The 27,431-nt window shown below is 41.4% G+C and overlaps 1 protein-coding gene across 4 annotated transcripts in view; it reads right to left on the minus strand.

Moving 5' to 3' along the window:
• Nucleotides 1-27,431, minus strand: part of LOC149318479 (SH3 and PX domain-containing protein 2A-like) — a 335,649-nt gene that overhangs the window by 80,381 nt on the left and 227,837 nt on the right. For all 4 annotated transcript variants that reach the window (XM_089509805.1, XM_089509806.1, XM_089509804.1 and 1 more), the window contains one exon: nt 20,763-20,894. In XM_089509805.1, coding sequence (XP_089365931.1) covers nt 20,763-20,894 — 132 coding nt within the window. The remainder of the gene's footprint in view (nt 1-20,762; nt 20,895-27,431) is intronic.

A 27,431-nucleotide genomic window follows, 5' to 3' on the forward strand; every position in this document is an offset into this window, starting at 1 on the left:
TTGGAGCGACCCTCAGGTCCCTTTGGTTAGGAGAGGGACAGGAAGGCGTGATAGATATTACGCATCGATCTTGCCTTCCCCTGTAACGCTGGTCCACTCTCCTACCGCCATACCTCCCCTTGCCCCACACTACCTCAATGGGAGCCCCGTCCAAGCAACTATTCCAGTTATTTTTTTCTGTTAAAAAAAAAAACTTGACAGGTGGCTGAAACTTGGGCAGGTGCTTAAAACTTGAGATGTCATCATTAAATACCTCTCCTAGGTCTAATTCTGAGTGAATTCTACAACGAAACGTAATTCTGAGGTACTAAAATGTTCCATTTAATCTGGATGATGGTTAATAGGAATTTTAAGCAATAATGTGTGATAGGGACATACAATATCTTAGAAAAGCAGTTAGGACAGTTGAGAATGGTAGAATCCATTGCACTTGAGCAAGACAAAGAAACTATGGAGCTAATCTAATTCCAATTTCATACTGATGCTTCTAGTACTTTTCATTTTTGGCAAGCTAGGATGCCAACTCATTATTCCAGCTCTACCACCTACTGTTCCTAAGCTGCTAGATGGTTCCCTCATTTCTTTGTACATACACATACCTCTTGCCAGTCTGTGTAGAAATACAGACATGTTTTCATGAATGTCACTGACAATATTGTGTATGACAACCAAAGAGAGAAAATTCATAGTGCAGAACTCAAGTTATTTGAAGCACTTCAGAATAGCAATTAAATCGAAGCACCACGTAATGAATCTGGGCTTTTTGCATTCAAACAAAGTCAAGTGTTCTCCTACTGAGGTATAGGCTGAGTTACACTTATCTGGAATTCTGAAATCCAAAGTATTCCAAAATCTATAATTGACCACATTGGTGACTGGGACAGTGACACCTTTGCTTTCAGATGGTTCAATGAACACCAAGTTTGTTTCATGTCCAAAAGGATTAAAAACTATTGCGTATAAAATTACCTTCAAGCTATGTTTATAAGGTGTATACGAAACATAAATGATTTTCATCTTTAGACTTGGGTCTGATCTCTAAGAGATCTCATTATATATATGCAAATATTTTAAAAAAAACCTCCAAAATCCCAAACACTTCTGGTCACAAGCATTTGAGATAAGGGACACTCAACCTGTATAGCTGTTTCCCAGGTTGGTTCCCCCCCCCCCCCATATGGTTATGACACACAGAGGACAGTAAGACTTTAAACACTAGCAAAGAGATTTCCTGGATTCCTTGTCCCCCAATGTGCATCCTGACCCTATAGATCCTGGGGTGCCAGCTAAGGGTGAAGCCTAGTGATGCATGCTGTATGGCATGATAGTTCCCCTTCCTCTCTACAGTCCAGAAATTAGATACTAATCATCTGTGCTCTAATTTAACAGGGTAAAATTCTTCTGGTGGTGATGGACAGACATACAAAGAGTGAGAGAATATCTACAAAGCTGTCTCTGCTGACCACACCAACCTTGTTATGAAGTAAATAATCATGGTTGTTTACCAAGCATGGCTTCAGGTCAAAAAAGGCTAGATATTGCAGAGAAGACGAGAACTTCAATATAAACCAAGTGGAGGAAAGAACTGAAAGTATTGAGGGAAAGGAGAGACAAAGAAAGGGCAAATAGTTCTGGTTGCAATTGAAACTACTCTTCTCATCATTGCAGCTTCTATGGCTGCCAAGGAGTTATTGGAACTGCTTATTTGCTGTGCAGCTCAAGGGAAAATAAAACCAACACTCCACGCTTTATTAATCTTGTCCTCATCTGACATAAAAATGCCCCATCAGTCTTTTGTTTGATATTTTCAGACCAGTTTGTCAAAACAAGCATGCAGATAAGTCATTAATCATTTCCCCTTCATTAAAACAGTTGACATGTTTAAATCAGCCAAGAAAAAAAGAACATGCATTCACACACATATACTTTATGATGTAACAAGAGCCCATTGAAACAATAGTTTTTCTACTGTTGTAACTCTAGAAATCTAATCCACAAGATAATTACCAAGGGGAATGGGAAGCTTTTGTAATAGTCCTCAGATCTTTCCGGGTATTTCTTCTTTTCTCTCTCTCTGAAAAAAACTGCTGAGCTAGTGACCTATTTGGCGGATATAGAAACCCAATCATTATAACGTTAGAGTGTTCTAATACAGAAAGCAGATTTTTCCTGGGGAGGTTTCAAGGTCCCCAAACTGGCAATAACTCCACAAACAGAGAGGGAAAATGTGTAAAGGAGTCTGATGGGAAGGGGGAGGCCCAGTATATAATTTTTTCCTTTTTGAGCTGCCAACCTGAGTCTTGAGTAGTTGTGGATTTCTGTTTCTCCATGAGAAGTTGGAAGAAAGAAAGCCAAATCGCTTGACAACTGGAAGGAGCCAGCATGAGTGAAAATGAAGCAAGAAATTAAAATCAAGTAATGAAGTTTCCAGTGAAAACCTCCCAACAAAGTGTTGGAAAGCATAACAGGGAGGATGAGAATGTGGAAATATCCATATACTGCCACATTGTATAGTGGAGGTCTCACATTCTCTGGTACAGAATCCTTGTAAAAAATTAAATCTTGAGATTATTATTATTATTATTATTATTATTATTAAACTTTATTTCTAAAGCGCTGTAATTATACACACGCTGTACAAAGTCGGTAAAATTAAAGAGAATATAAAAGCCTGCCCAAGGCGTACATTCTAAAATAATAACAATTAAAAGAGGAATAGATAAAATTACCATATAGAGAAGAAAAAACAAATTAAAAACATCAAATATAAAACAATCACATCACACCAAATATTGTCAGACAGCCAGATGACAATCACAAATTCCCTGAGAACGCTTCCCTAAACAATATGGTTTTCAGCTCAGCCCTAAAGCTGGTTAGGGAAGTGATGAGCCGTGCATGCAGAGGAAGAAGGTTCCAGGAATGAGGGGCAGCAAGAGAGAAGGGACGGATCTGGGATGGGGCAGAGGAGATCCTGGGCTGAGAGAGGAGACTTTGGCTACCAGAGCAGAGAGTGCGAGTAGGGATGTAGGGAGAGAGAAGATCAGTTAAATAAAGAGGGGCCAGCCCATGCAGGGCTTTAAAGGTGAGTAGCAAAAGTTTGTACCTGAAGTGGAAAGGAAAAGGGAGCCAGTGAAGGGAGGACAACAGAGGGGAGACATGATCATAACGGCGAGCGAGTGAAATAATGCGTGCAGCTGAATGCTGAAAAGAAACTAATGGGTGGAGATGAGAGAGGGGAAGCCCTGCCAAGAGGAGGTTACAGTAGTCTAGTCGTGAGACCACTAGGGCATGGACCAGTGTCTTTGCGGTAGAAGCTGAGAGATATGGACGGATTTTGGCAATATTGTGGAGAAAAAATCTGCAGACTTTGGCTGTAGTCTGGATCTGAGGGATAAATGACAAAGATGTGTCTGTGTGATTTTTTTTTCTTTAAGTGATTTTAGGTGCAGTCACATCTTTTTGAGATCTTTATCATAATCCATCAAACAGAATGGAATCTGGAGATCTGAAAACATAGGAAGTTGTCTTATGGACTATCTACGTCAGTATTGTGTACACCAACCATTAGCAGCTCTAATACAATCGTCTGCTGGGAAATAAACCTGCAAGTTCTCGCATGCAAAGCATGCAACCTCTTTTCCAGCTTCGCTATAGAACCTTGTCAACTTTATTGATGAATGTGGGATTCCCCCTCCCCATCACGACTTATTGGTGCTCTCCACGTATCAGTGTTTATTCATTGCCATTGTTTTATTTAAGTCTGGACTGCTCATATTTCTCCCATTAAATCAGAACACTTATAGATAATCCTAATAATGCCATATCAAATGCAAAAACACATTGATTTTAAATATACACCCCAAGATTGGCCAGCAACCAAGGAAACAAAGGACGTTAGGACCAGTTATTTATGAAGAGTGTAAGATGTGGAGGGCAGCTTGTACCCTAAACAATCACATCTTCATAATGTCCCATGTTTGACCTGTTCAGAACTATGACTACACATTTAGAAAACAAAACAAACAACACAGTTGGACTGTCATTTATCTAATGACCTCTTTATGTCATTTTGGGAGATGGTTAGCTATGTAGATATATAAAATAAAAACAGCCATAAAACCTCCATGCTCTACGACAAATTAACCTGTTGATGAACAAGAGTTTGCCTTTTACTTTCTATCCTGCTGATGAAGTTGCAGAGTAAACTAGCTGAGTACTGCAACTGCTCAATAGCAGTGGACTATTTGTGGTGGTGGTGTACCTTCAAGTTATTTCTGAGCTATGGTGATCTTAAGGAGAAAGTATCACAGGGTTTCTTTGGCATGTTTCCTCAGAGAGGGTTTGCCACTACAGCCCTCGGAAGCTGAGAGACTGTGACTTGCCCAAAGTCACCCAGTAGAATTTGAATCCTGCTCTGCAGAGTCTGAGGCCTGTTACAGGCGGGATACAGACCGCCGCTTTGCGGCGGTCTCCCGCCGGCGCCATTTGCTCCGCGAGGGAGCCGCAGCAGCCAAACCACGCGGCTCCCGCGCGGAGCAAAAAAGAAGCTCAATTTCGGAGCTTCTTTTTGCGGCGCCTTTATGACGTCGCGAGGCACCTGGCGCGGACTCGCAACGTCATAGGCGCCGCGACACGTACGGACGCTCAGCGTCCGATACGTAAACATGGCGGCCCCCATGTGGAAGGGGCGCCGCCATGTTGTACGTATTCTATACGTACTAGGGTTAGGGGGGTGCGGAAGCACCGCCCCTTCCTAACCCTAGTACGTATAGAAGACGTACTATATGGCGGTCTGTATCCCGCCACAGACTGCCAAAATAAAGTTGCTTCGGGTCTCTTTGGAGGTATGCTGTTTAAATGATGCATGGGTCCTAAGAGTCCAGAGGTCGCGCCAAAGCCACACTCCATTCCTAAGCACTGGAGTGCAGCTTTGGTGCAGCTTCCGGATTCTTAGAGTGCATGCATCATTTAAACAGCATACCTCCAACGAGACCCGAAGCAGCTTTATTTTGGCAGTCTGTAACAGGCCATAGTCTAATACTCAAACCACTACATCATGCAAGTTCAATAGTTTAGCCCAGTTCATCAAGGCAAACCATTTGTATTCTTTGTATAAACAGCCCTAAGTAGTTTAAGTCAGTTTAAAATGGAGAAGTGAATTTTTAAGAAGTCAGTTTTTATGTGCTGAATTATGCAAAAAAAACACACAACACATTTGTTTCATTAAAAATAAACACTGAAAGATACAGAAATGATGCTTGTGTTCAGTTATTTTGAACATCCCACAGTAATATGGGACGTTTTATTTGAGGAAGAAATATTTTGTAGTCAGTTGAAGTGGAAATTGCCATAATAAAGATTGCACTTACACATCCCATTCATAGATATAGGGCCCAAACAGACAGGCCCAAATAAAGCTGCTTCGGGTCATACGCATCTTAAGAGGCCAGAAGTGTGCTCCAATCCTTAGGACTGGAGCATGGCTTTGGTGTGGCTTCTGGCCTCTTAGGACGCATGCATCATTTAAACAGCATACCTCCAAAGTGACCCGAAGCAGCTTTATTTGGGCCTCTCTGTTCAGGCCCATAGTTAGCAGAAATATATCCCATGATTCCAACATTCATATTAGAGTAATACCCTTCTTATAGGAATATAAAGACCACAAACATGTATACAAGTTTTCAATATTTCCAGATTTCTTCAGCAAATTGTTACAAAAGACCTATTGGGGGGCAGGTGAAGGGGGGGGGGACACACAAAAATGGTAGCTGTTGAAGTCAAGTAATTTGTACAGTGTTTTGGGATGTAATGGGAAAAGAGCCTTAAGATATTCATATGAGGTTTAGTCATGTGACATGACTGGATACAGATAGACAACCATCTGTAGCTAGTTATGTTAAGCAAACTTGGCACCGAGATAAGATTTAGCCAAATCCATTCTTTCCTTGTTCAAAGCAGGGCTTTCCCTTGATTCAACTTTAGATAGAAATGTACTAGATGGTTTTACAAAAACAGTGGGATGAAGAGTCATCAAAATGTACAGAATAATTTAAGTGTGTTATATGCATCATTTATAAAAAAAATCTATTAGCATTTAAAATAATCCTATATGTATTCCTAGCTACTAAACAGCATCTGCTATGGGGTCACAAAAATCCCTTTGCTATCGTTCTTTGTAGCCAGCACAACATTTCTTCATCATAATTACTAAACTACTAAGGACAAAAATAAATTCCCTACTCCTTGGGTGGCAGCAGGAGCTCTGGTCTACAGCCATGGACCTCAAAGTCTTTGTTTTGTTCTTGTCTTGCCTATACTGGTGTGCGTGTGTGTCTTTGTGGGTGAACATGCCAATATCCTTCTATGTTCCACTAGATGGGAAACATCACAAGACTGTTGCATATGTTCAAATATGAATTACCATCTTGTATAAATTTTGATTTTATAGTACTTTCTGGCAGTACCAGATGTGTTGCACAAGTTACACAGTGTACATATCCCTAGTGATACAGCTTTGTTCTGAAAAAGTTGTTTAGAATGGATTTATGTTGGGGAGCATAAGTGTGTATTTGTCATGAGATTAACAATCAAAGCCATGCCATGAAGTTCTACATACAGACTTTCTGAGACCTAAGCTGATTTGCCTTTCAGTATTTGTGCTACTTACAATATCTGACTAGATTATACAGATCCAAACTGCTCAACATTCACATCTGGGAGAAGTACAGAATGCTGAAATACATTTGGGTATACAGTATGTGCCTTCACTCACCTGTTGACTTATGGTGACCCCATGAATTTCATAGGGTTTTCTTAGGTAAGCAATACTCAGAGATGGTTTTGCCAGTTCCTTCCATAGCTTACAGGACTTGGTATTCATTGGTGGTCTCCCAAACAAGTACTAAACAGGGTTTATCCTGTTAGCTTCCGTGATTGGACACTGTGCCTTTATATTTATGGTTCTATATTTTGTGCTCATTGCCTTTGATTCTAAACAAAGCAGAAGTTGACCAGTTGCAAATATGATTTTTTTTAAAAAGGGAGGGGGAGTGATTTTTATGACACAGACTCAGTTATTCGTACTGTTATTACTTTAAGTATATTGTTTTATTTGCTTACTTAAAATCTTAGAATTATAGAATCATAGAATCATAGAGTTGGAAGAGACCACAAAGGCCATCCAGTCCAACCCCCTGCCATGCAGGAAATCCAAATCAAAGCATCCCCGACAGATGGCCATCCAGCCTTCGTTTGAAGACCTCCAAGGAGGGAGACTCCACTACACTCCGAGGGAGTGTGTTCCACTGTCGAAAGCCCTTACTGTCAGGAAGTTCCTCCTAATGTTGAGGTGGAATCTCTTTTCCTGCAGCTTGCATCCATTGCTCCGGGTCCTAGTCTCTGGAGCAGCAGAAAACAAGCTTGCTCCCTCCTCAATATGACATCCCTTCAAATATTTAAACAGAGCTATCATATCACTTCTTAACCTTCTTTTCTCCAGGCTAAACATCCCCAGCTCCCTAAGGCGTTCCTCATAGGGCAAGGTTTCCAGATCCTTCACCATTTTAGTCGCCCTCCTTTGGACACGCTCCAGTTTCTCAATGTCCTTTTTGAATTGTGGCACCCAGAACTGGACACAATATTCCAGGTGGGGCCTGACCAGAGCAGAATATAGTGGCACTATTACTTCCCTTGATCTAGACACTATACTTCTATTGATGCAGCCTAAAATCGCATTGGCCTTGTTAGCTGCCGCATCACACTGTTGACTCATGTTCAACTTGGTAGACTGCTATTCAGTGTCAGACCCCCTAAGGTATTTTCCGACATATAAATTCATAAGATATAAAGAGCAGGAACTTGAAGACAATAAAACAGCACAATAATATCAATAAGAACCAGAAACAACACTAACAAACAATGTTCAACAATATTCCACCAATTGTAACACTTGTATGTTACTTTGTGCTCTTTCATAGCCCCTTTCCTGCTAGTCAGTGACAGGTAGGCAAGAAAGATAATCACTTTTGTAAAGTGGAATACTGTACAACTGTGTTCTTCCCGCTTTCAGTTCACAAAATCATACGGTAGTTTGGATTCATGAGACTGCATTACTTTCTGACAACTTTTGCTGTAAGCTATGCAAGGCATAGGGAGTCCTATCAATATAGTAACCATGGGATAAGACAGACATTTGCAAGATGTAGTTCAGGTACACCCCAATCCCGCCATATGTATTACAGGGTTTTCTTGGCAAGATTTGTTCAGAGGGGGTTTGCCTTTGCCTTCCTCTGATGTTGAGAGCATATGATTGCCCAAGGTTATCCAGTGGATTTCCATGGCCAAGTGGAAATTCAAACTCTGGTCTTCAAAGTCATAGTCCAGTGCTCAATCCACTACAGCTTGTTGGCTCTGTTTGCAGTATACTGACACTAAAGCACTGACTGTCATTATTTATTGAGTTATGTAATAGCTGTCTTACTTTATTACTAATCACAAAATCAATACTCTAAGTCTGATATTAAGGCCAATACAAAAGCTATTGGTCTAGTTCGTGATCCCCAAACTAACCTATCAACTACTAACAACATCTGTCTGATATATCCTGCCCTCTATCTCTTCTTGAATCCCAAATGACTAAACAAAACTTCAGAATTAGGGTATGCTATTTGGTATGGTCAGCCAGCATGATGCAGTAGTGGTCTGAGTGCTGGACTAGGATTTCAGGGTTTGCATTCTCACTCATGCATGGAAACCCTTGGACACTACCTCAGTCCCAGAGGGAGGCAAGAGCAAGCCTCCTTTAAATAAATTTTGCCAAGCATTATAGGAATGACCGTAAGGCAGAGTCAACTTGAAGACACATAGCAACAATGATGACGGTGGTATGCATTCCATGCAGGTGGCATAACTTGTTTGTTTAAAATGACTGGAAAAATGAACTAGCACTGTATGTAACAATCACACAGTAACTGATTATTTTGGTTTGAAAGTTTCTGAATTGCATCACTTTTCTGTGATCTAGAAAGCACTACTTCTTCAAGACCTATGCACACGGGGTTAGTCAGTCAAGCTAGCTGCCCATATAATCTGTCAAACTGCATGGCCCCCCTGGGGCAGGGAAAGAAGAAATGATTTGTGCCAGCACATGGCCAAACTTACATGCATAATTTTCAATGAGATATTGAACATCTTGGAGCCACCTTACTGGACAAAAGAATGTCATCACAGCACAGCTACTCCCAATATTCTAGTGACCATGGGGCTGAGCAATCCTGTGGGATGTATTTCAAATAAGGAACTTTTTCAAGGTCTTCAACAGAATTAAATATGCTGAAGCCTGATCACCTAAAATGCATTAGCTTCCAGGATACACTTTGCTGCCTTAAGGCACAGCTGGAACAGCTTTCTCACCATCTAGCCTTTTCTCATTACCTTCCTGCTGTCAGAAGGGAGGAGACAGAAAAGGAATAGTTAACTCTGGTTGGTTATTCCCAGTTTGCACGTAAATATTCCTATAGTTTTCATTCACTTTTAAAAACTAATCTTCTGGCACAATACAAGGCAACTGGCCACGCTGATCAGATGTTACCTCTCCAATCTGATCTCAGCAGCCATGAACTGTGATGAAAATTGAGTTACCTAGTGACTGGCACCAACCATTTCACTCCCAAGAACTACTACAGCACTATCCTACTGGCACTCCCTGCTGCCAGGCAATAAGCAACCAAAATAGAAAACAACTCCTCCAAAATACACTGGGGTGGTCTGAATCCATTCCTCCAGAAATAAGCCTGAATTTTGGACATCTTAACCAACAGAGTTTTAACTACATACAAAGATTGTGCAACAAACCACAAAGACCAGCAAGGCTCATGCAAAAACCAGTGTTGACTTGCATCCTTCTACTATTATTTATTGAAAGCATTTTCATCCTATTCCTCAGCCAAACAGGCTCTCAGGATGATTTAGGAGCTTATCGCTCCACTTAAATAACCCAGTTTACCTCATCTGAATTCAAGCCTGAATCAGGAGGCAGCTGAGTCCTACTACAATGATTTTGTCACCGAAACTGCTGGGCAAGTACAGCCCAGCTGCAGCCCGAGTCCCAGGCAAGCTCCGGTGGCCATTTTTCCAAGTTGGAAAGCTCCTGGCTTCAAAATAAGGCTGCTGGAGCTTGCCTGGGACCTGGGCTGCGGCCGGGCTGTACTTGCCCAGCAGTTTCGGTGACAAAATCATTGTAGTAGGACCCAGCTGCCTCCTGATTCAGGCTTGAATTCAGATGAGGTAAACTGGGTTATTTAAACAGAGTGATAAACTCCTTACATACAATCAATAAAAACAAGGACAGTCCCTACCTATAAATTTCCATTCTAAAAAGGTGCAACACAAAACAAAAAAGAGATAGAGAGGAGAGAGGAAAAAAGCAGGCAGTCTTTTAGCAAGGTGGGTGGAATGCTTCCCATCTTCTTCTACTGCAATCTACAAAACTGCCTTAACTATGCAAGATGGGTAGAAGGGCTTATGCTGGTCATTGCTGTTGTGTGCCTTCAAAGTCATTTCTGATTTATGACAACCCTAAGGTGACCCTCTCATTGTGTTTTCTCTACAAGACTTGCTCAGAGGAAGGTTTGCCTTTGCCTTCTTCTACAGCTGAGAGAGAGTGACTTTACACTATATATTTTTAAAGAAGCACATAACACTGGTACTTCCAGAAACAAGACAAAAAGAAGAAGAGCTCAAGCCTGATTTGGGACTCAAATCTAAAGAGTCTGTAGCCACTGCAGTGAAATCTGACTATAGCACAAGTGAGCTAAGAGGTACGGAAGAGATACTGTGCATAGAAAACTGCTGCAGGAAAAACAACCACACAATACTGCTATAAAATCATTTTGTAGACTGCTATTAGGAGCCACAGAGATTCTTGTCTGTTTGACAATTAATTTACAGGAATGGGAAGCTCCCTGTTAAATAATGGGAAGTTATAGCAACCACCAAATGAAGGCAACTGTTCATTTAGCAGAAACTATTTCATGACTGAGCAGTTGGCTAAGATAGAGGAATTGATGGGGGTAGCGTCTCCAAGCTTATTTATGAAACTGCTCCAGGCCTAAAAAGGATGGGGTAAGCAGAGCACACTGTCAATTTTTAAGCATTTATAACCTGAAAAAGGGAACAGGCAGGCCTTTATAGTAATAAAGCAAAGTACTGTATTAGCTTTGTGGGAGATGTCCAAATGCATTAATCCTTCACCAGACGAGATTGGAGGGGTTGAGTAGAATTAGTGTTTTTAAAAGCAATGTTCTTTAGCCAGATAGGTAATCTTGGAGTATGAGAAATCTAAGATCCTCTTCCCTCTCACCCTGACTTTGAAAGAAAAAAAAAGACCTTTAAATATACAGAGCTCCTTAATTAACATACCTTGGTTAGAACAGATTGTTTTGTCCAGAAATTTGAAAAGGTTGGGGTTTTTCCCCACTTCAGTTTTCAGAATCTTCCAGCCATCATGGCCACTGGGAATTCTTAGGTGTTGTAGTTCAGTAGTGTCACTAGGGGGTGCGGGGTATGTGTGGCCGTATCGGGTGACACCACAGAAGAGGAGGTGACACCCAGTTGGTCCCCTGACCCTGCAGGGGCCTCCCAGCCCAGGCGGGGTGGCAGGTGGCTGTTTCTCCACCCATGCGGCGCTTCCCTAGCTTGTGTGGCTGCTTTCCACAAGCCTTGGGGGAGGGGCCTCTGGTTGGGACGGCCGTTTCCGCAGATGCACAGCCATTTCCAGGTGGCTGGAACGTGCCCGCACTCCATCCCTCCTCACGGAAGCTCTGCCCCTTTCTCTTTGAAGGCCCTGCCCCTTCTGCTTTTGGCCCCTCCCCCACCACACCGGGTGACACCAAACATAGTGCCACTTTAATTTTATCGACACCATAACATTACACTACCCTAAAGCTTTGGTTTTATCAACACCATAACATAACACTACTGTAAACCTAATTGTCAATCTCAATAACAGCAGGACAATTAAATCAATAGACTGCTAAGTTCCCATTGATTCAGTGCTGGGACTAACAACAAAACAGTGATTAGGATTGTCTAACTTTGTGGAAGTTGATGGACTGCAACTCTCAGAAGTCCTAGCCAGCAAACCAATGAGGAAGAATGCTAGAAATTGTAGTTGAACAGTTTCTCACCCCTGAAGTAGGATGTGGATCATTTCTAAATAGGTGCGCAACCAACTCCTGGCCAAAGAAATAGCTAGAATAGCTTTGCTAGAAATAGCAAAGTAATAGCAATAGGCATATTCAGATAAACACTCACCATGGGATGAACAAGTTCCACGTAAAGAACCTGAGGCCCCCTCAAACGTCTCCATTCTGGATATACATAACAAGTTGTCAGCTTTTCCATTACTAACAGCTCAGCTACAATTTAACAACTTGACAATTTCAAGATACACCAAGCCAAACTTTGCAAGATCATTCACAGAATGTCTCCATCCTCCAAAGGCTCCACTGCATGTATTGCAAAACCTGCCAACGCAAAACACTACTGTAGAAATCCATCTGACATAAAGTCTAAAACTATCAGCAGTTTCCCCAGCACTATTCAGCTTATAAGGTTCACTACTCATTTGCTTTCAATAGGACATGTCTGCTGCATGGGGAACATGCGAAAGAGTGACTTTAAACCAGGGGTTGGCAAACTACAGCCCGCGAGCCGGATCCGGCCAGGCGAGGCCTTGGGACCGGCCCCAGCCTGGTCCTGCCGCCGATTGGAGGTCTGGCGGAGGAAAGGCTGAGATGGAGGCCAGGACCTGGCAGGCAGCCGTCCTGGGCTCCCTCGCGGCCTTTCCTCCGCCAGACCTCTCTCTCTGCAGGGAAGAGAGAAGAAGAAGAGGAAAAAGAGGAAAGTGGAGGGAGAAGAACGAGAAGAAGAGGGAGAAGGAAGAAAGGGAGGAAAAGGAAGGAGGAGGAGGAAGAATAGGAAAGAGATGGAAGGAGGGGGAAGGAGGGGAGGAAAAAAGGAAGAGGAGGGGGGAAAAGGGGAAAGGAAGAAGAAGGGGAGGAAAGGAAGAGAAGGAAGAAAAGGAGGAAAAGGAAGGAGGAGGATGAAGGACTAGGAGGGAGGAAGAAGAATAGGAAAGAAGGAGGAAGGAGGGAAGGAAGAGGAAGCAAGAAGAGGACGAAAAAGGGTAAAGGGAGACGGAAGAGGGAGAAGAAGAACAGGAAAGGGGAGGAAGGAAGAGAAAGAGAGATGAAGGAAGCAGAGAAGTAAGAAGAGGAGGAAGAGGAAAGAGGAAAACAGACAGGAGGAGGAGGAGGAAGGAAGAGGGAGGAGGAAGAGAGAGGAGGAGGAAAAAGAAGGAAGACTACAACTCCTGAGGCTGTGAATGGTTTTGGGGGCACTGCGTTTTGAAAGGCATTGCATGAGGAGAGTACAAGGCAGTGCTTATTTTTATTTATTTATTTATTTATTTATTTATTTATTTATTTATTTATTAAAAATATTTAATTATTTATTTTTTGGCTTCAGCCCCCCAATTGTCTGAGGGACAGCAACCCGGCCCCCGGCTCAAAAAGGTTGCCTAACCCTGCTTTAAACCCTACAACAGCTTTCCTAAATGTGATGTCCTGCAGATGTTTTGGACCATAGTTCCCATCAGCCCTAGCCGATTTACTCAATGGTCAAGGATGAAAGAAGTCATAAACTGAAATATGTGGAGAGGCTCAGCTTGCCTGTACACTACTTGCTTAGGTCAGATGTCAGACATTACTTCCACTATTTGGATATTGTGGAGTATTTAATTACTTCTGATATTTGAACACAATCCAAGCAACTCAGGAAGGAGGAAAAGTCACACAAGTGGTGGCTGGTGGCTGATGGCTCTCATATTGGTGGGTGGTGAATCCATTCTGGGTTTTCATTCAAATCTTAAACAAGTTATCCAAGGCACTAAACCTACTTTGGCTATATGGCCCAGCAACAGATAACTCCTTTAAAGTAAAAACTTAACCCCAGAGTGGATTGATCATCCCATTTCCATAGAAACCACCTGCCACCCCTGAGCCCAACAAAGAAGCTCTTTGGAAATGCCCAGTTGGCTCCCATATATCCATCCTTTGAAGGTTTGCCCCCACTCCTTTTTTACTGATAATGTTTACTCTTTATCTGTTATTACAGCCATTATATCTCTCTGATCACCGTCACATTTTCCCTTTCCTCCATTTTTTGTTTGCCTCCTTGTTCCTTGTCTCTTGAGACAGTATCAAGTGTTTCCTTTTGAAGCATTCTATGATTTCTATATTATTTTCTTTCATTTCTTCCTTTAACAAAGGTATTGGTGTGACACACTTTGGGTTAAATCCAGCTAATAGTCAGTAATGGTACTGGGCCAATAGAATCTACATAAGGATTGATTTTGAAAGGTTCACTCCACAAGACGACACTCAGACTACATTTTTAAAAAACGAGTTAGAGGCCTGGCAATACAGCTTTGGTCCCCCATGATATACAGCTTTAAAGAAAACAATGAAGATATTGAGACAATTAAAGATTTCCTATGCCTTGGCAAGTGTAACAATGTATCACTGAATACTGCAGTCTGGATTGTCTATGCCACTGTATTTCCAATTTCTACATATGGTTGGTTGTGAAAGCTAGGCAGTAAAGAAGGCTGATAGGAAGGGAAAACTAATTTGAAATGAGGTGCTGGAGGAGAGTTCTGCAGATACCATCGACAGTCAACAGGACAAATAAATGGGTCTTAGAGCAAATCAGGCCTGAACTATCTCTGGAAGTCAAGATCATCATCGTCATCATCATCATCTTTATTTTTACCCCTCCTCTGTCAGAACGACAATCGAGGCTGCTTACAATTATCCATTCAAAACCCAAGATCCCAGTTATTCCTTCCCTCCCCTAAAACATCAGTCAGTCAGTTAACTATTAAAATAATTCATTAAAAGACAAGACAGGTGAATTGAGCTACAGCATATTCAATAAGGTGGTAAATTCAGTTAGTGGCCAGGTTTGCTATACAGGGGAGGCCTGCTGGAAGAGGTCCATCTTGACAGCCTTTTTAAAGCTGTCTAAGCTGGTAATGTGATGAATCTCCTCTGGCAGGCCATTCCATAATCTGAGAGCAGTTTAAGAGAAGTCTTCTGGGTGGTTGCAACTAGTCTGGTCTTTATAGGCTGCAACAGATTCCTCCCAGAAGACATGAGTGCGCAGGATGCATTGTACGGAAGGAGGCGGTCCCATAGATAGGTTGGACCCAAGCCATTTAGGGCTTTAAAGGTCATGACCAACACCTTGTACTGCACCCAGAAACCAATGGGCAGCCGGTGGAGTGATTTTAAAATAGGTGTTATATGGTCCCTTCTGGTTTTTCCAGTGACCAGCCTGGCTGCCATATTCTAAACTAACTGAAGTTTCCGGACTAAGCACAAGAGCGTGTTGCAGAACTCGAGTCATGAGGTTAGCAGTGCATGTAACACAATTTCCAGGTCTCCTCATTCCAGGAAAGGACGCAGTTGGCGTATCAGCCAGAGCTGATAACAAGCACTCCTGTTGGTCATATTTACCTTAGATTGACTACGCTGAGACTGGCAAACTTTGAACACAGCATGAGAAGGCATGACTCACTATAAAAGACAATAATACTTGGCAAGGTGGAAGGCAGTAAGAAAAGAGGAAGACCACACTACAGATGGATAGACTCAGGTAAGGAAGCCACAGCTGTGAGTCTGCAAGATGTGAGTGGGGCTGTCACTGACAGCATGGAAAGTCTCTTATTTATAGTCACTACAAGTCAAAGTCAATCTGATGGCAGCTAACAAAAAAAAAATTATTCTGCTTTTATGTGGATTTGTATCTGGTTGTTGGACCAAACCTTAAGAGTATCATTCATGAGGTCATCTAGAACATAATGGCAAGTGGAGTGCTGAAGGACTATGTTCTGGACTCAGTGTTGTTAAACATCCTTATAAATAATTTTGATGAAAGAACACCATGCATGCTCGTTAAATTTGTAGGTGACATCAAAGTAGTGAATACCTTTAGAAGACAGAACTTTAGAAGACATCCTTAATAGATTAGAGAACTGGGACAAAACTAACAAAATGATTTTCAGTGACAATAAATATAAGATTTTGGAAGGAAATAGCAGATAAACAAAGATAGCATGGGTGTCACCTGGTTTTACAGAAGTACATGAGAAAAGGATCTGGGGGTCTTAGTAGTCACAAGCCAAACATGAGTCAACGATGTGATGCAGCAACAAAAAAAGTGAATGCAGTTCTAAGCTAATAGAATTAAAGTATCCAGATCAAAGGAAGTAATAATATTTTAATTCAGTTTGACTTCACCTGACCAGCATTACTGTTTAAGGCAAGTGTCAACAAGATGGAACCAGAGGGTGACCAATATGATAAAGATTCTGAACACATATTAGGTATGTTTAGCTTAGAGAAGTCTGAGAGTTGATAGGATAGCCTATCACAGCATGTCACATGGAAGACAGAGCTTGTTTTCTGCTGATCCAGGGAACAGGGTCTGAATCAATGGATTCAAATTAGGTGATTGTGATTAGACATTAAGAGGAACTTCTTGGTGGCGATTGCCATTCAACAATGGAATGGACTCTATTTCACTGGAGGCTTTTGAATGCGATTGAATGGCCATCTGTCAGGGGTGCTTTAGCTATAGATTCCTGCATTCATAGGGGATTGGATAGGATCACCCTCAGGGTTCCTTCCAGTTCTACAATTCTATGCCTCTATATTCATCAACCTGCTACCCTTTAGGTCCTGCTTCTCAGTCCATCCCACACCTGACATATGATTTTAAAAACATTAGTTCAGGACCACCTTACACGCTTGACTATCCTAATGTATAAGTCGAGGACAGGTTTTGGGGGCAAAATTAGGGATTTTAATACAACCTGTGGATAAGTCAAGGGGCATGTAACAAAGGATAGAATCATAGAATTGGAAGAGACTGCAAGGACAAAGGATGAAGCAAAGGAAACTATGCCAAAGAACTTACAAAATTCTGGCAGGCATAAATGTTTATGCTCACCCTAAAGGTTGGATGGTGAGGAGGAAAATACATACCATTACCATTTTCCCATTGAAAAAGGCCAGAAGTAGTTTCATGTTGGAGTGAGTAGAGGGTGTCAATGCTTCATTTGCATTATCTTGGGACAGGCTAGATTCTTGCCTTTCATCACTCAACTCAGAGAAGGGGATGGTTCCTTTTTGATAGGAGTACAGTACTTATCCAATCAGGGCTGTGGAGTGACAGAATCATAGAGTTGGAAGAGACCACAAGGGCCATCTAGTCCAACCCCCTACCATGCAGGAACTCACAATCAAACACCCCTGACAGATAGCCATCTAGCCTCTGTTTAAAAACCTCCAAAGAAGGAGACTCCACCACACTCCGGGGGAGTGTGTTCCATGAATAAGGTCGATTTTTTAAATTAAAAATTTAAGACGTACACACGAGCATATATAGTATATTACTTATGTTTCATAAACAGCACCTCATATCCTACTGGTTTGTTCATAATTATTATAGCCATTTATATTTCTGGTATGTCTCGAAAGGAGATAATTGACAGTATTTATCTGAAATACTGCAGTAATTTTGGGATAGAATGCTTGTTAAAACCCATGTAGTGTAGCAGTTTGAGTGTTGACATAGGTCTCTGGGAAACCAGGGTTCAAATCCCTGCTTGGCCATAGAAATCTACTGAGTGATTTTGGGCAAGTCTCACTTTCTCAGCCTCAGAGGAAAGCAATGGCAAGCCTTCTCTGAACAAATCTTGCCAAGAAAACTCTGGAAAAGATTTGCCTTAGGGTTGCCACTAGTCAGAAACCTTACTTGAAAATAAACAACAATAACAGAATGTTTGTTTTAGAATCATCTTGGTGAACTATTTCCCACAACAATTGAGAGCAGAGGAAACCCATAATACCATAATCTTATTCTTTTTCAACCCTCACAGCTTTACTCATTCAGTGTTTTGGCCTCCTTACAATGTTCTATAAGGGATGTGGTGGCTTAGTGGTTAAGATGTCAATTCTGACAATCGGAAGATTAGATGGTTGGCAGTTTGAAGCCCAATTCTGCCAACCTTGCAGTTCAAAGCATGCAAATTCAAGTAGATAGATCGGTAGCACTTTGGTGGGAAGACAACAGTGTTTGGTGCAGCCATGCTGGCCACATGACCACAAGAGCAGTCCTTGGACAACACTGGCTCTTTGGCTTGGTAATGAGATGAGCACTGCCCTCTACAGTCGGTTACGACTAGACATACCTTTACAATATTCTATGGCAGCAGAAATTATTACCCAGTATACCTTAAGGTCGCCTTAAGTAAAAAATGACTTGGAGGCATACAACAACAAATATCAACAACAAATATCTGTATTCACATCATATCATAGTCCTATATCCAGCCAAGTAGTTTAGAAATGAAGGGCTCATGAACATTCATTCCCAAACAAATGAGTTTCGAATTTAACAAGGAGACACAGAGCATCTGGATCAGTTAAACAAGTATGTGGGTATCTTTTTGTTTTTCTAGATAGTTTACATCATATCCTATAAATATCTACTGAGCAGTATGTATACATGAGTTCATGGTATTTATTTTCAGGTAAAAGGCATAAGATTACACTCTGAAATGTAAATGTCAGCCAAGTTGGTATATTTTGGTATTTCCATTTAGAAATAAAGTCTGAACATTGTCCAAAGAGATATGATGTTTTCTCCTTTGAAAAAATACCAAACTTTGACTTCAGAAATATCAAACTTAAAATAAGCAACACAGAGTATATTTCTTGACTATAGTTTTCATGTGAAAACTTTGCTCCTTGTATTTAGTGTGTTTTAAATCAGAGCTGTCTCTTTGAAAAACATTTTAGCTTGCACAGCATAGAATCGTATAATCATAGAGTTGGAAGAGACCACAAGGGCCATCCAGTCCAACCCCCTGCCATGCAGGAAATCTCAATCAAAGCATCTCTGACAGGTGGCCATCCAGCCTCTGTTTAAAGACCTCTAAGGAAGAAGACTCCACTACACTCTGAGGGAGTTTGTTCCACTATCGAACAGCTCTTACTGCCAGGAAGTTCCTCCTAATGTTGAAGTGGAATCTCTTTTCCTGTAGCTTGCATCCATTGCTCTGGGTCCTAGTCTCTGAAGCAGCAGAAAACAAGCTTGTTCCCTCCTCAATATGACATCCCTTCAAGTATTTAAACAGGGCTATCATATCACCTTTTAGCCTTCTCTTTTCCAGGCTAAACATCCCCAGCTCCATAAGTCGTTCCTCATAGGGCATGGTTTCCAGACCTTTCACCATCTTGGTTGCCCCCCTTTGGACACGCTCCAGTTTCTCAACATTCTTTTGAATTGTGGTGCCCAGAACCGGACACAGTATTCCAGGTGGGGCCTGACCTGGAATAGAATGGCACTATTACTTCTTTTGATCTAGACACTATACTTCTATTGATGCAGCCTAAAATCGCATTGGCCTTTTTAGCTGCCGCATCGCACTGTTGACCTATGTTCAACTTGTGGTCTACTTGGACTCCTAGATCCCTTTCACACGTAGTCTCATTCAGCCAGGTGTCACCCATCCTATATCTGTTCATTTCATTTGTCCGCCCTAAGTGCAGTACCTTACATTTCTCTGTGTTGAAATTCATTTTGTTAGCTTTGGCCCAGCTTTCTAATCTATTAAGGTCATTCTGAAGTTTGATCCTATCCTCAGGGGTATTAGCTACTCCTCCTAATTTGGTGTCATCTGAAAATCTGATAAGTATACCCCGAATTCTGTCATCTAAGTTATTGATAAAGATGTTGAACAGCACTGGGCCCAGTACAGAACCCTGTGGGACCCCACTGGTCACTTCTCTTTTACCATGACAGATTTTAACAAGGGCTTTCTTTCCTCAACTTGCTGCCATTCAGATGTTTTGGAATATAACTCCATTCATCCACAGTCAGGAAAGCCATGTGGTGCAATAGCTTTGGATGGCAACAGATTTGAGAAGGTGGATCTAAACACACCTCATTCCAATATCCGTAACTGTGTCAATGAATACACAGATTGCTACTGACCAATTAAACCATGCAGCATGAATTACTTCCTTGGGCTGCTATATCATTTACTTTAAAATCAGCTGATAACATCAAGTAAAATCACTCCCATACTGCCACAAATTCAGCACAGGCAATTCACTTTTAAAAGCAGTTAAACCTTTTGACTGGCATATAATCTATAGAGATCCACATTTCTGTGCCTCTTTATGACTGGGCAAAGTAAAGAACCAGGATGCTAAGTTTTCATCCTGGGAGTGTTTTTAAAAAATAGCCCATACAATAAATCCTTCAAAAATAATGGCAAGTAATGGAAATGCTGAGATCTTTTCCAGCACAGCAACTGTACCTAGCTAATAAACACAGAGCCTATGCTTTGGACGCTCCCCACCCCCACAAGCCCAAGCCTTTCCATTAATGTATATTGGGTAATTAATGTACAAGCTTTAGGAGACATTCTTATAGTAGAAGGCAATATTTTGGCCCCAAGCCTAAACCAAGTACTGTGTGTGTGTACCTCTTGAGTCAGACACTATACCAGATGCAATATGCAGACAGGGGAAGAGGTGAGGGAAGAAAGCACAGGGGAAAGAGGGAGAAAGTTTTTAAAGAAGAAGAAATAAATAAAATATTTCTTTCCAAAATTGCAGTCTTACCACTTTCATTCTTCTCTATGACGTCCACCACCTCTCCAGCCTGCAGGCTGATCTCCGAGTTCTCCTGCTTCTCATAGTTTGACACCACCACATACTGCTCCAGGATCATAGGTTCAGAGCTAGCGTCAGCACCTGGGGAAGGGAAAAAGCAGGCTGTGAGCCAGCTTCCAGCCATGGCTCCCCGAGAGCGACCTCTGTCCACACGATTCATGATAGACCAACTTGTCACCAATGCCAAGCCAATCAGAACAGGACCTTGGCTCCCGGCATATTCCCAAATGGCTGGCCATATAGAAGTCCCTTCCTCTGGCCCACACCTCAGGAGCACAGAAGAACATTGGAGAGTAGATGAGGATGGGAGAAAGAAAAATATGTGTATATATGTATCTTTATAAAAAATAAAAGTAAAAAACAACACCTAAGAACCAACACTCTATTGTTGGACACTAATTTGCAGGATGGAGTCTGAAAATAAACTTCTTTCCAACATGGTTCCACACCATCCTTGTTCTTATTCAGACTGAAAAATTCACTCTAATCACATCCAGCATGAAAAGGTGGAGAGGGAAAAAAGAGGAAACATCAGGCTGTTTCAATAAATGGGGGGGACCCCACTCAAGTCCAGAGTTTCTTGCCCTCATAGGCTAAGCGCCTGCTTTGCTCTTACAGGCTGGAGCGGAGAGTCAAAAGGAGGGCTGTGGACGCCAATCATATTTGCCTCACGCTGCAGCCCTTAAATAGAAAACACATGAGCAATGTTGAATAAGGGAGGTGGGGTGGAGGAAGGGAGGAGGGGAGGGCCTGGTGGACTGTTTACTCGAAACAGAAGAAGAAGAAGAGTTACGGCACCAGATTTTTTGCTTACACTGTTCCCTTCTGCTCTACTCTTCCAAACAAGACTCCCCAGAATTGTCCCACTGTTGAATTAAGGTGCACACACACAGCCATCTACTTCTTACATGTAAAAAGTACTTCAGATAATAGCACTCTTGCCATGCCCTCAGCATTTCCTAAATTCCCCTTTCCCTCTCACACATATTCTCTCTCCCAACACTGCCTTTCCTCAGATGTCCAGATCTACTCCTTTAAAAAAAATATCCCAGAGCGATTTCTCCACCATCACTACCACACACACCAGTTTTCTGGTTCACTTAGTTCATGCTGATTATATAAGCATAGAAACAAAGGGATGGTCTGCCACCAGGGATAGGATCTTCTTTTTTCTCTTTTTTTAAAAAAAACTTTTTGCATGTTGCACAGCAAGCTGCAGAAGCAGCATGCCTGCCCTGGCTCATCAGTCACTTGGAACATAAACAAGGGCCTATCCCGCCCACTTCTGAACACCCACAGGAAAATCGACTCTCGTTCATTGCTCCCCGGCGCCTGCAAGAAAGAAATATGTGCTACAAAGGCATTTTTTAAAGCCAGTGCGTTTAAAGCCCACCACCACCACTCTTCCCTCCCTCCTTCCTCCATCAACTTATGAACAAAAGACTTCCTCTCAGACACATTACAGTCTGTTAAGTTCTGAAAGATGATTATAAGCAGAATACGTATGTGTACGTGCCTCCAAGTCGCCTGTCGACTTATGGGGACCCCATAAATTTCATAGGGTTTTCTTAGGCAAGGAATATTCAGTTTTGCCAGTTCCTTCCTCTGAAACATTGTGAGTGTGTGTTGTTTTCCTTCAAATGCTTTCTGACTGAAGGCAACCCTAAGGTGAACCTATCACAGAGGGTTTTTTTTGACAGGTTTCATCAGACTGGGCTTGCCACTGCCATCCTCTGACACTGAGAGTGTGTGATTTGCCCAAGGTTACTTGAAGCATATTACAAGCTGCCCATTGGGCACATTAAGGTGGATATTTCTTTCCTGGTGACAAATGGCACTTTTCAGGCCCTGCATATCTTCCCTGGGCTCCAAAAACAACAGTCAGTTGGATACTGGTGATTACCATGCTTCAGTATCTGATAGCATTCATCTCCTTCATGCTTCAGAAGATGATGCAACATTCTACTGTGGTTTTGAAATGCTGCTTTTACTACTAAAGCAATATTAAAAGTTAATGAATTAAATATCTTAGTGATATCATGCATCTTTTTAGGTGTTAGGTGCTGCAGGGTGCTAGCAGGCCCAAAATGTAATAAAATCTACACAAAAGCCAAATATTTGGCCCAGACATTTTGGGAAGTGTTAGAATGCTTTGTATAACAGATCCTATTCACTTCCTCTTCTGCCAGCTCTCAGCATGAACCTCTTACCTGATGCAAGCTCTATCAGGCACTATTTCTTTAATACTAAGCTCTGGAGGGTTCTCAAAGACAAGGCACTATGCGAGGTGTGACTTAGGAAATTGCCTGTGCCTTTTTCAACAACAAATTCCAAAGTGCTTTGGTTCCAAGGACTGCTTGGCATATGCCCAGTCCTCTAGAAGTTCTGGTCTTCTGCTTCCACAGGGAAGCCTTCAATATGTCTGTGATGCGAACTGTATAGTTGGTTTTACCCTGTAAGAGCCTGGCCAGTTGTACTAGTTAAAATCAAAGGATGAGTGTCCAGTCCAGACCATCTGTCTGGATTCATTCATTACCTGTGTCTAATCACTTCTCCCTTATCATCCCTCCTTCAAGGTCCTTTCTCTTACAATTGGAGCCTCACTCTATCCATCCCAACAGCATTTTCCAGCCATCCTCTACAAATCCCTAGAAGCAATGATAAAGGAAGCCTTTACCAAAATATTCCTCTTCCTTGTCACATTCATGCTGCCTCCATAAAGAGGTCTCCTAAGAACATTCTCTGAGGAGTTATCTATGAATAGATGGTTCCAATTATCAAGAGTTCTTTTTATAGAACAGAAAACCTCTAAGTAGAGATTTCTTCAAAGATTTGGCTGGACTGCCTATTAATTGTATGTGAATTGGGGTCTTTCCAGCATTTTGCAGGATGTTTCTATTTGCACTTTTTGCTTCCCTATTAAGCAAAAGGCAAGTAAAATATGGATGCAAAAGTGGGGAAGCAATGAAGACTAATGTGAGATTAAGGTTGCCACTCTTGTTTCTCCCATAAGCACCAGGCTACTTGAAACTCATTTTCCTTTTTGAAGAGTGTTCTAGGAGATCATGTATATCAGATATACACCACCTCGATGCCAACTTGTTAAAATTATAGGGAAGGGCTCTCTCTGCATGTGCTTAGGAGCACACTTTAATTACATTAGTGCCCGAGCATAAAATCTTCACTGCACTCAAAAATCACAATTAATGCCTCCTTATTTTGACAGAAATAGATCTAGTTTCTTCAACCTCTTTGTGCCACCCTCCTCCTACACACCTGAGGAGAATGGAGATTCTCTGTTCCAATTTTGATTAACTGTGGTTTGTCATGTCATCTGAACTCTACATTGTCAAACTGTGGCTCCTTTCTCCTTTCTAAGCCTTCTTCCTCACTATCATCATCTGCTACGTTCCATTTGTATTTACTGATCCCCATAAATCTCATTCCTCTCCCCCACTTTTCTCCATCATCTCATTTATGACATTTAGCCAAGTCTCTATTCCAAGCTTTAAGCATGAAGACTAGGCCAGGTTTCTGCAATGGAACAATTGTTTTAATGAATAGCCACTCTATATGCCAGGAGCGGGAAACGTGTGGCACTTCAGATGCTGCTAGATTGAAGCTCAACCTTAACCAGGACTTGAGACCTTTAGGGGTAACAGCTAAAGCAGTGATTCTCAATAAGTGGGGCAGGATGCCCCTGGGGGTGACAGTTGCTAAAGGGAGTGCAAGACTTGGAGGCCCTGATCCCCCCTCCTCCACTTCCCAAAACTTTCTCTCCTAGAGGGGAAGAGAAAGACAAGGAAGGCAGCCACTTCTGCCTTAGGGAGGAGAAGGACAGAGGGGAAACTCACTGGATCATGATCTCTGCTTCCTTCCCATTACTATGTTAGGGATGATGGGAGTTGCAGCTCTTCTCCTGGCTTTCACTCTCACCCCCTTGGTCAGCGGAAGAACAACCAGTTTGACCAGTAGCTCTGAGAATTGGCTGAAGATGTCTTCCAATCTTCTCTGGAGTCTGCTGGTTCTTGTTCAGCTCTCAAGACACCAGTCAACACAGTAGTCTTCTTAAAAAGATCTACTTTTATTCTACTATATACACTATGCACAAAACAATTCAAAACTCACACTACTATACTCCTCAATACCCACACTACTATACTCCTCAATACCCACAAAAAGTATACTCCTCAATACCCACAAAAAGTATTGCCATACATTATGGTTTATATAGACATTTGTCTCTCTATTCATTATACAGTTGCCACCTCCTGGGCGTGTACATACATTATGATTGACATACCATACTTGGCTCAATCTAGACCTCACATTGCATCATACATTACTGTCCACTCAATGACTCTCAGGTGATATCAATTTGCACCTTTTCACTTTGTCATTGCCTCATATGTCCTTGGCTTTCAGGACCTTCTAATTACATTACTTACAACACCTGTGTGACAATTCAATAACTTTTGCTGTGTCATGTTACTTTCAAATACATTCATATACATATTATATTTCTTGTGACTATATATCCCATGTGGCTTTTTCCTGACATACTACCCTAGTTCTCAGGACAAGACGCTGTTGCATGACTATACTGTATTCCTATATTTTCATGAATACACATGAATGTGTGAATCAAAATGCACACACTAATAAAAAGATTTTCATTCATTTATTGCGTCCAATGGGGCACTGGGTGTGACATCTCCATGTAGATGTAAAGAGAGTCACAAGGGCAAAAAGGCTGAGAACCACTGAGTTAAAGCATTAGTAATAGCCACTACTTGAACAATATTATCATTCTTCATTTTTTGTGACTAACAAGCAATTTAAGATATTTAGGATGCATTATTAACCATTATTTTGGTTAAATTCTTTGAATCCATCATGAAGTGTTTCCCCTGCCCTTTCCTCTGTGTCTACTACCATACTGCCACTGAAAAGTAACTTTTTTCTGTCTTTCAATTCAAATTCCAGTCGTGGGGGTAGAGAATAAAAGCACTTTGGGAAGCCACTCAGAAGTGCTAGGTAGATGGGGATTTTTGTTGTTGTTTTCTTTTTTTCCTTAATGAAACCCCTACTGTGTAGGCAGCTTCTGTAAAAACAAAAACCAAATAGTGCTCCATCCAGGACAGGACACAGAAACACAGACAGTATTGTTGACAGATACACAGTTTAATCACCTTGTTCCTAGTGCATGGATGACCAACAAGACTATTAGCATGTCCACAAAGCTTCCCACAGCTGTATTTGCTTTTATAGAAGCTGTTCAGATGACTGGACTTTGGTTTATAGAGAACAAAGAAAGAAAAACGGCAATCTTCAGTGGAATGGTATCAGAATTAGTGCTGGGGTGAAAGAAATATAGGAATTCTTCAGACGGAACTGCAAAGATTTTATACTATAAAAACATTTGCAATAAGGTGAAAAGCCCAGCCAAAATCAATTCTCAAAAATGATACAGTGGACCCTTGTTATATGCTGGGGTTTGATTCCAAGATCCCCCATGTATAGCAAAATCCGTGGATGCTCAAGTCCCATTAAATATAATGACATAGCAAAATGGTGTCCCTTATAAAAATGGAAAATCAAATGGAAAATCAAGGTTTGATATTTGAAATTTATACTTTTTTAAAAAAAAATTTCAAACTGTGGATGCTTGAATCCGTGTATAAAAAATCCATCTATAAGAAGGGGCGACTGTATTTTGAAATAGTAAATCAATGTTGCCTTTTATTTGAAAAATGGAAAAAGCTTTTTAAAAATATTAAAAAACCCTTAATTTAATATAATATACAGTTGGCCCTTCTTATACACTGATTTTTTATACATGGATTCAAGCATCCACAGTTTGAAAAATCTTCCCAAAAAGTATAAATTTCAAATATCAAACCTTAATTTTCCATGTTTTTATAAGGGATACCATTTTCCTATGTCATTATATTTAATAGTACTTGAGCATCCACAGATTTTGTTATCCACAGGGGATCTTGGAACCAAACCCCAGCATATAACAAGGGTCCACTGCATATAATTCACTCAAAAAACAACAACAGACAGTAAAATATAAAACCATAACAATTCACTTTGCAAGGTAAATGTAAATGGAAGAGATCCTTTCACATATGTTAAAATTAATTTTTCCAAAAAATTTAAGGTTTCCTGTAGGTCCATATGGAATGTTGATGTGCAAAGATAATAAAGTAGTGCTGAGTCAATTCAAATGTGCCCATGGTGGTTAGTCTTCTCAAAACTCTATAACCTAGTCCATGCACTGGTAACCTCCTGATCAGACACGGTGTAGTGGTTTGAGCATTGGACTATGACTCTAGAGACCAGAGTTCAATTCCTGCTTGGCTATGAAACACACCTTGGGCATGTCGCATGCTCTCAACCTCAGGGGCAGGCAATTGCAAACCTCCTCTGCAATTTGATTTATGGTAATTTTGACAAATGTGGTTAATGTTGTTAGTTTTAATATGTTATTTTCAAGTTCTGCTAATAGCTTGTCTGGACAGGGCTGATGGGGGTTGCAGTATAGCAACATTTACCTTGCTGTTGAGTGGCTTTACAGTTACCAGTAATAGTTATACACAGTTATGAAGAGCA

This window comes from Sceloporus occidentalis, unplaced genomic scaffold (assembly GCF_023333645.1).
Source record: "Sceloporus occidentalis isolate IW3139 unplaced genomic scaffold, rSceOcc1.0.p SCAF_2, whole genome shotgun sequence".
Lineage (NCBI taxonomy): Eukaryota > Metazoa > Chordata > Lepidosauria > Squamata > Phrynosomatidae > Sceloporus > Sceloporus occidentalis.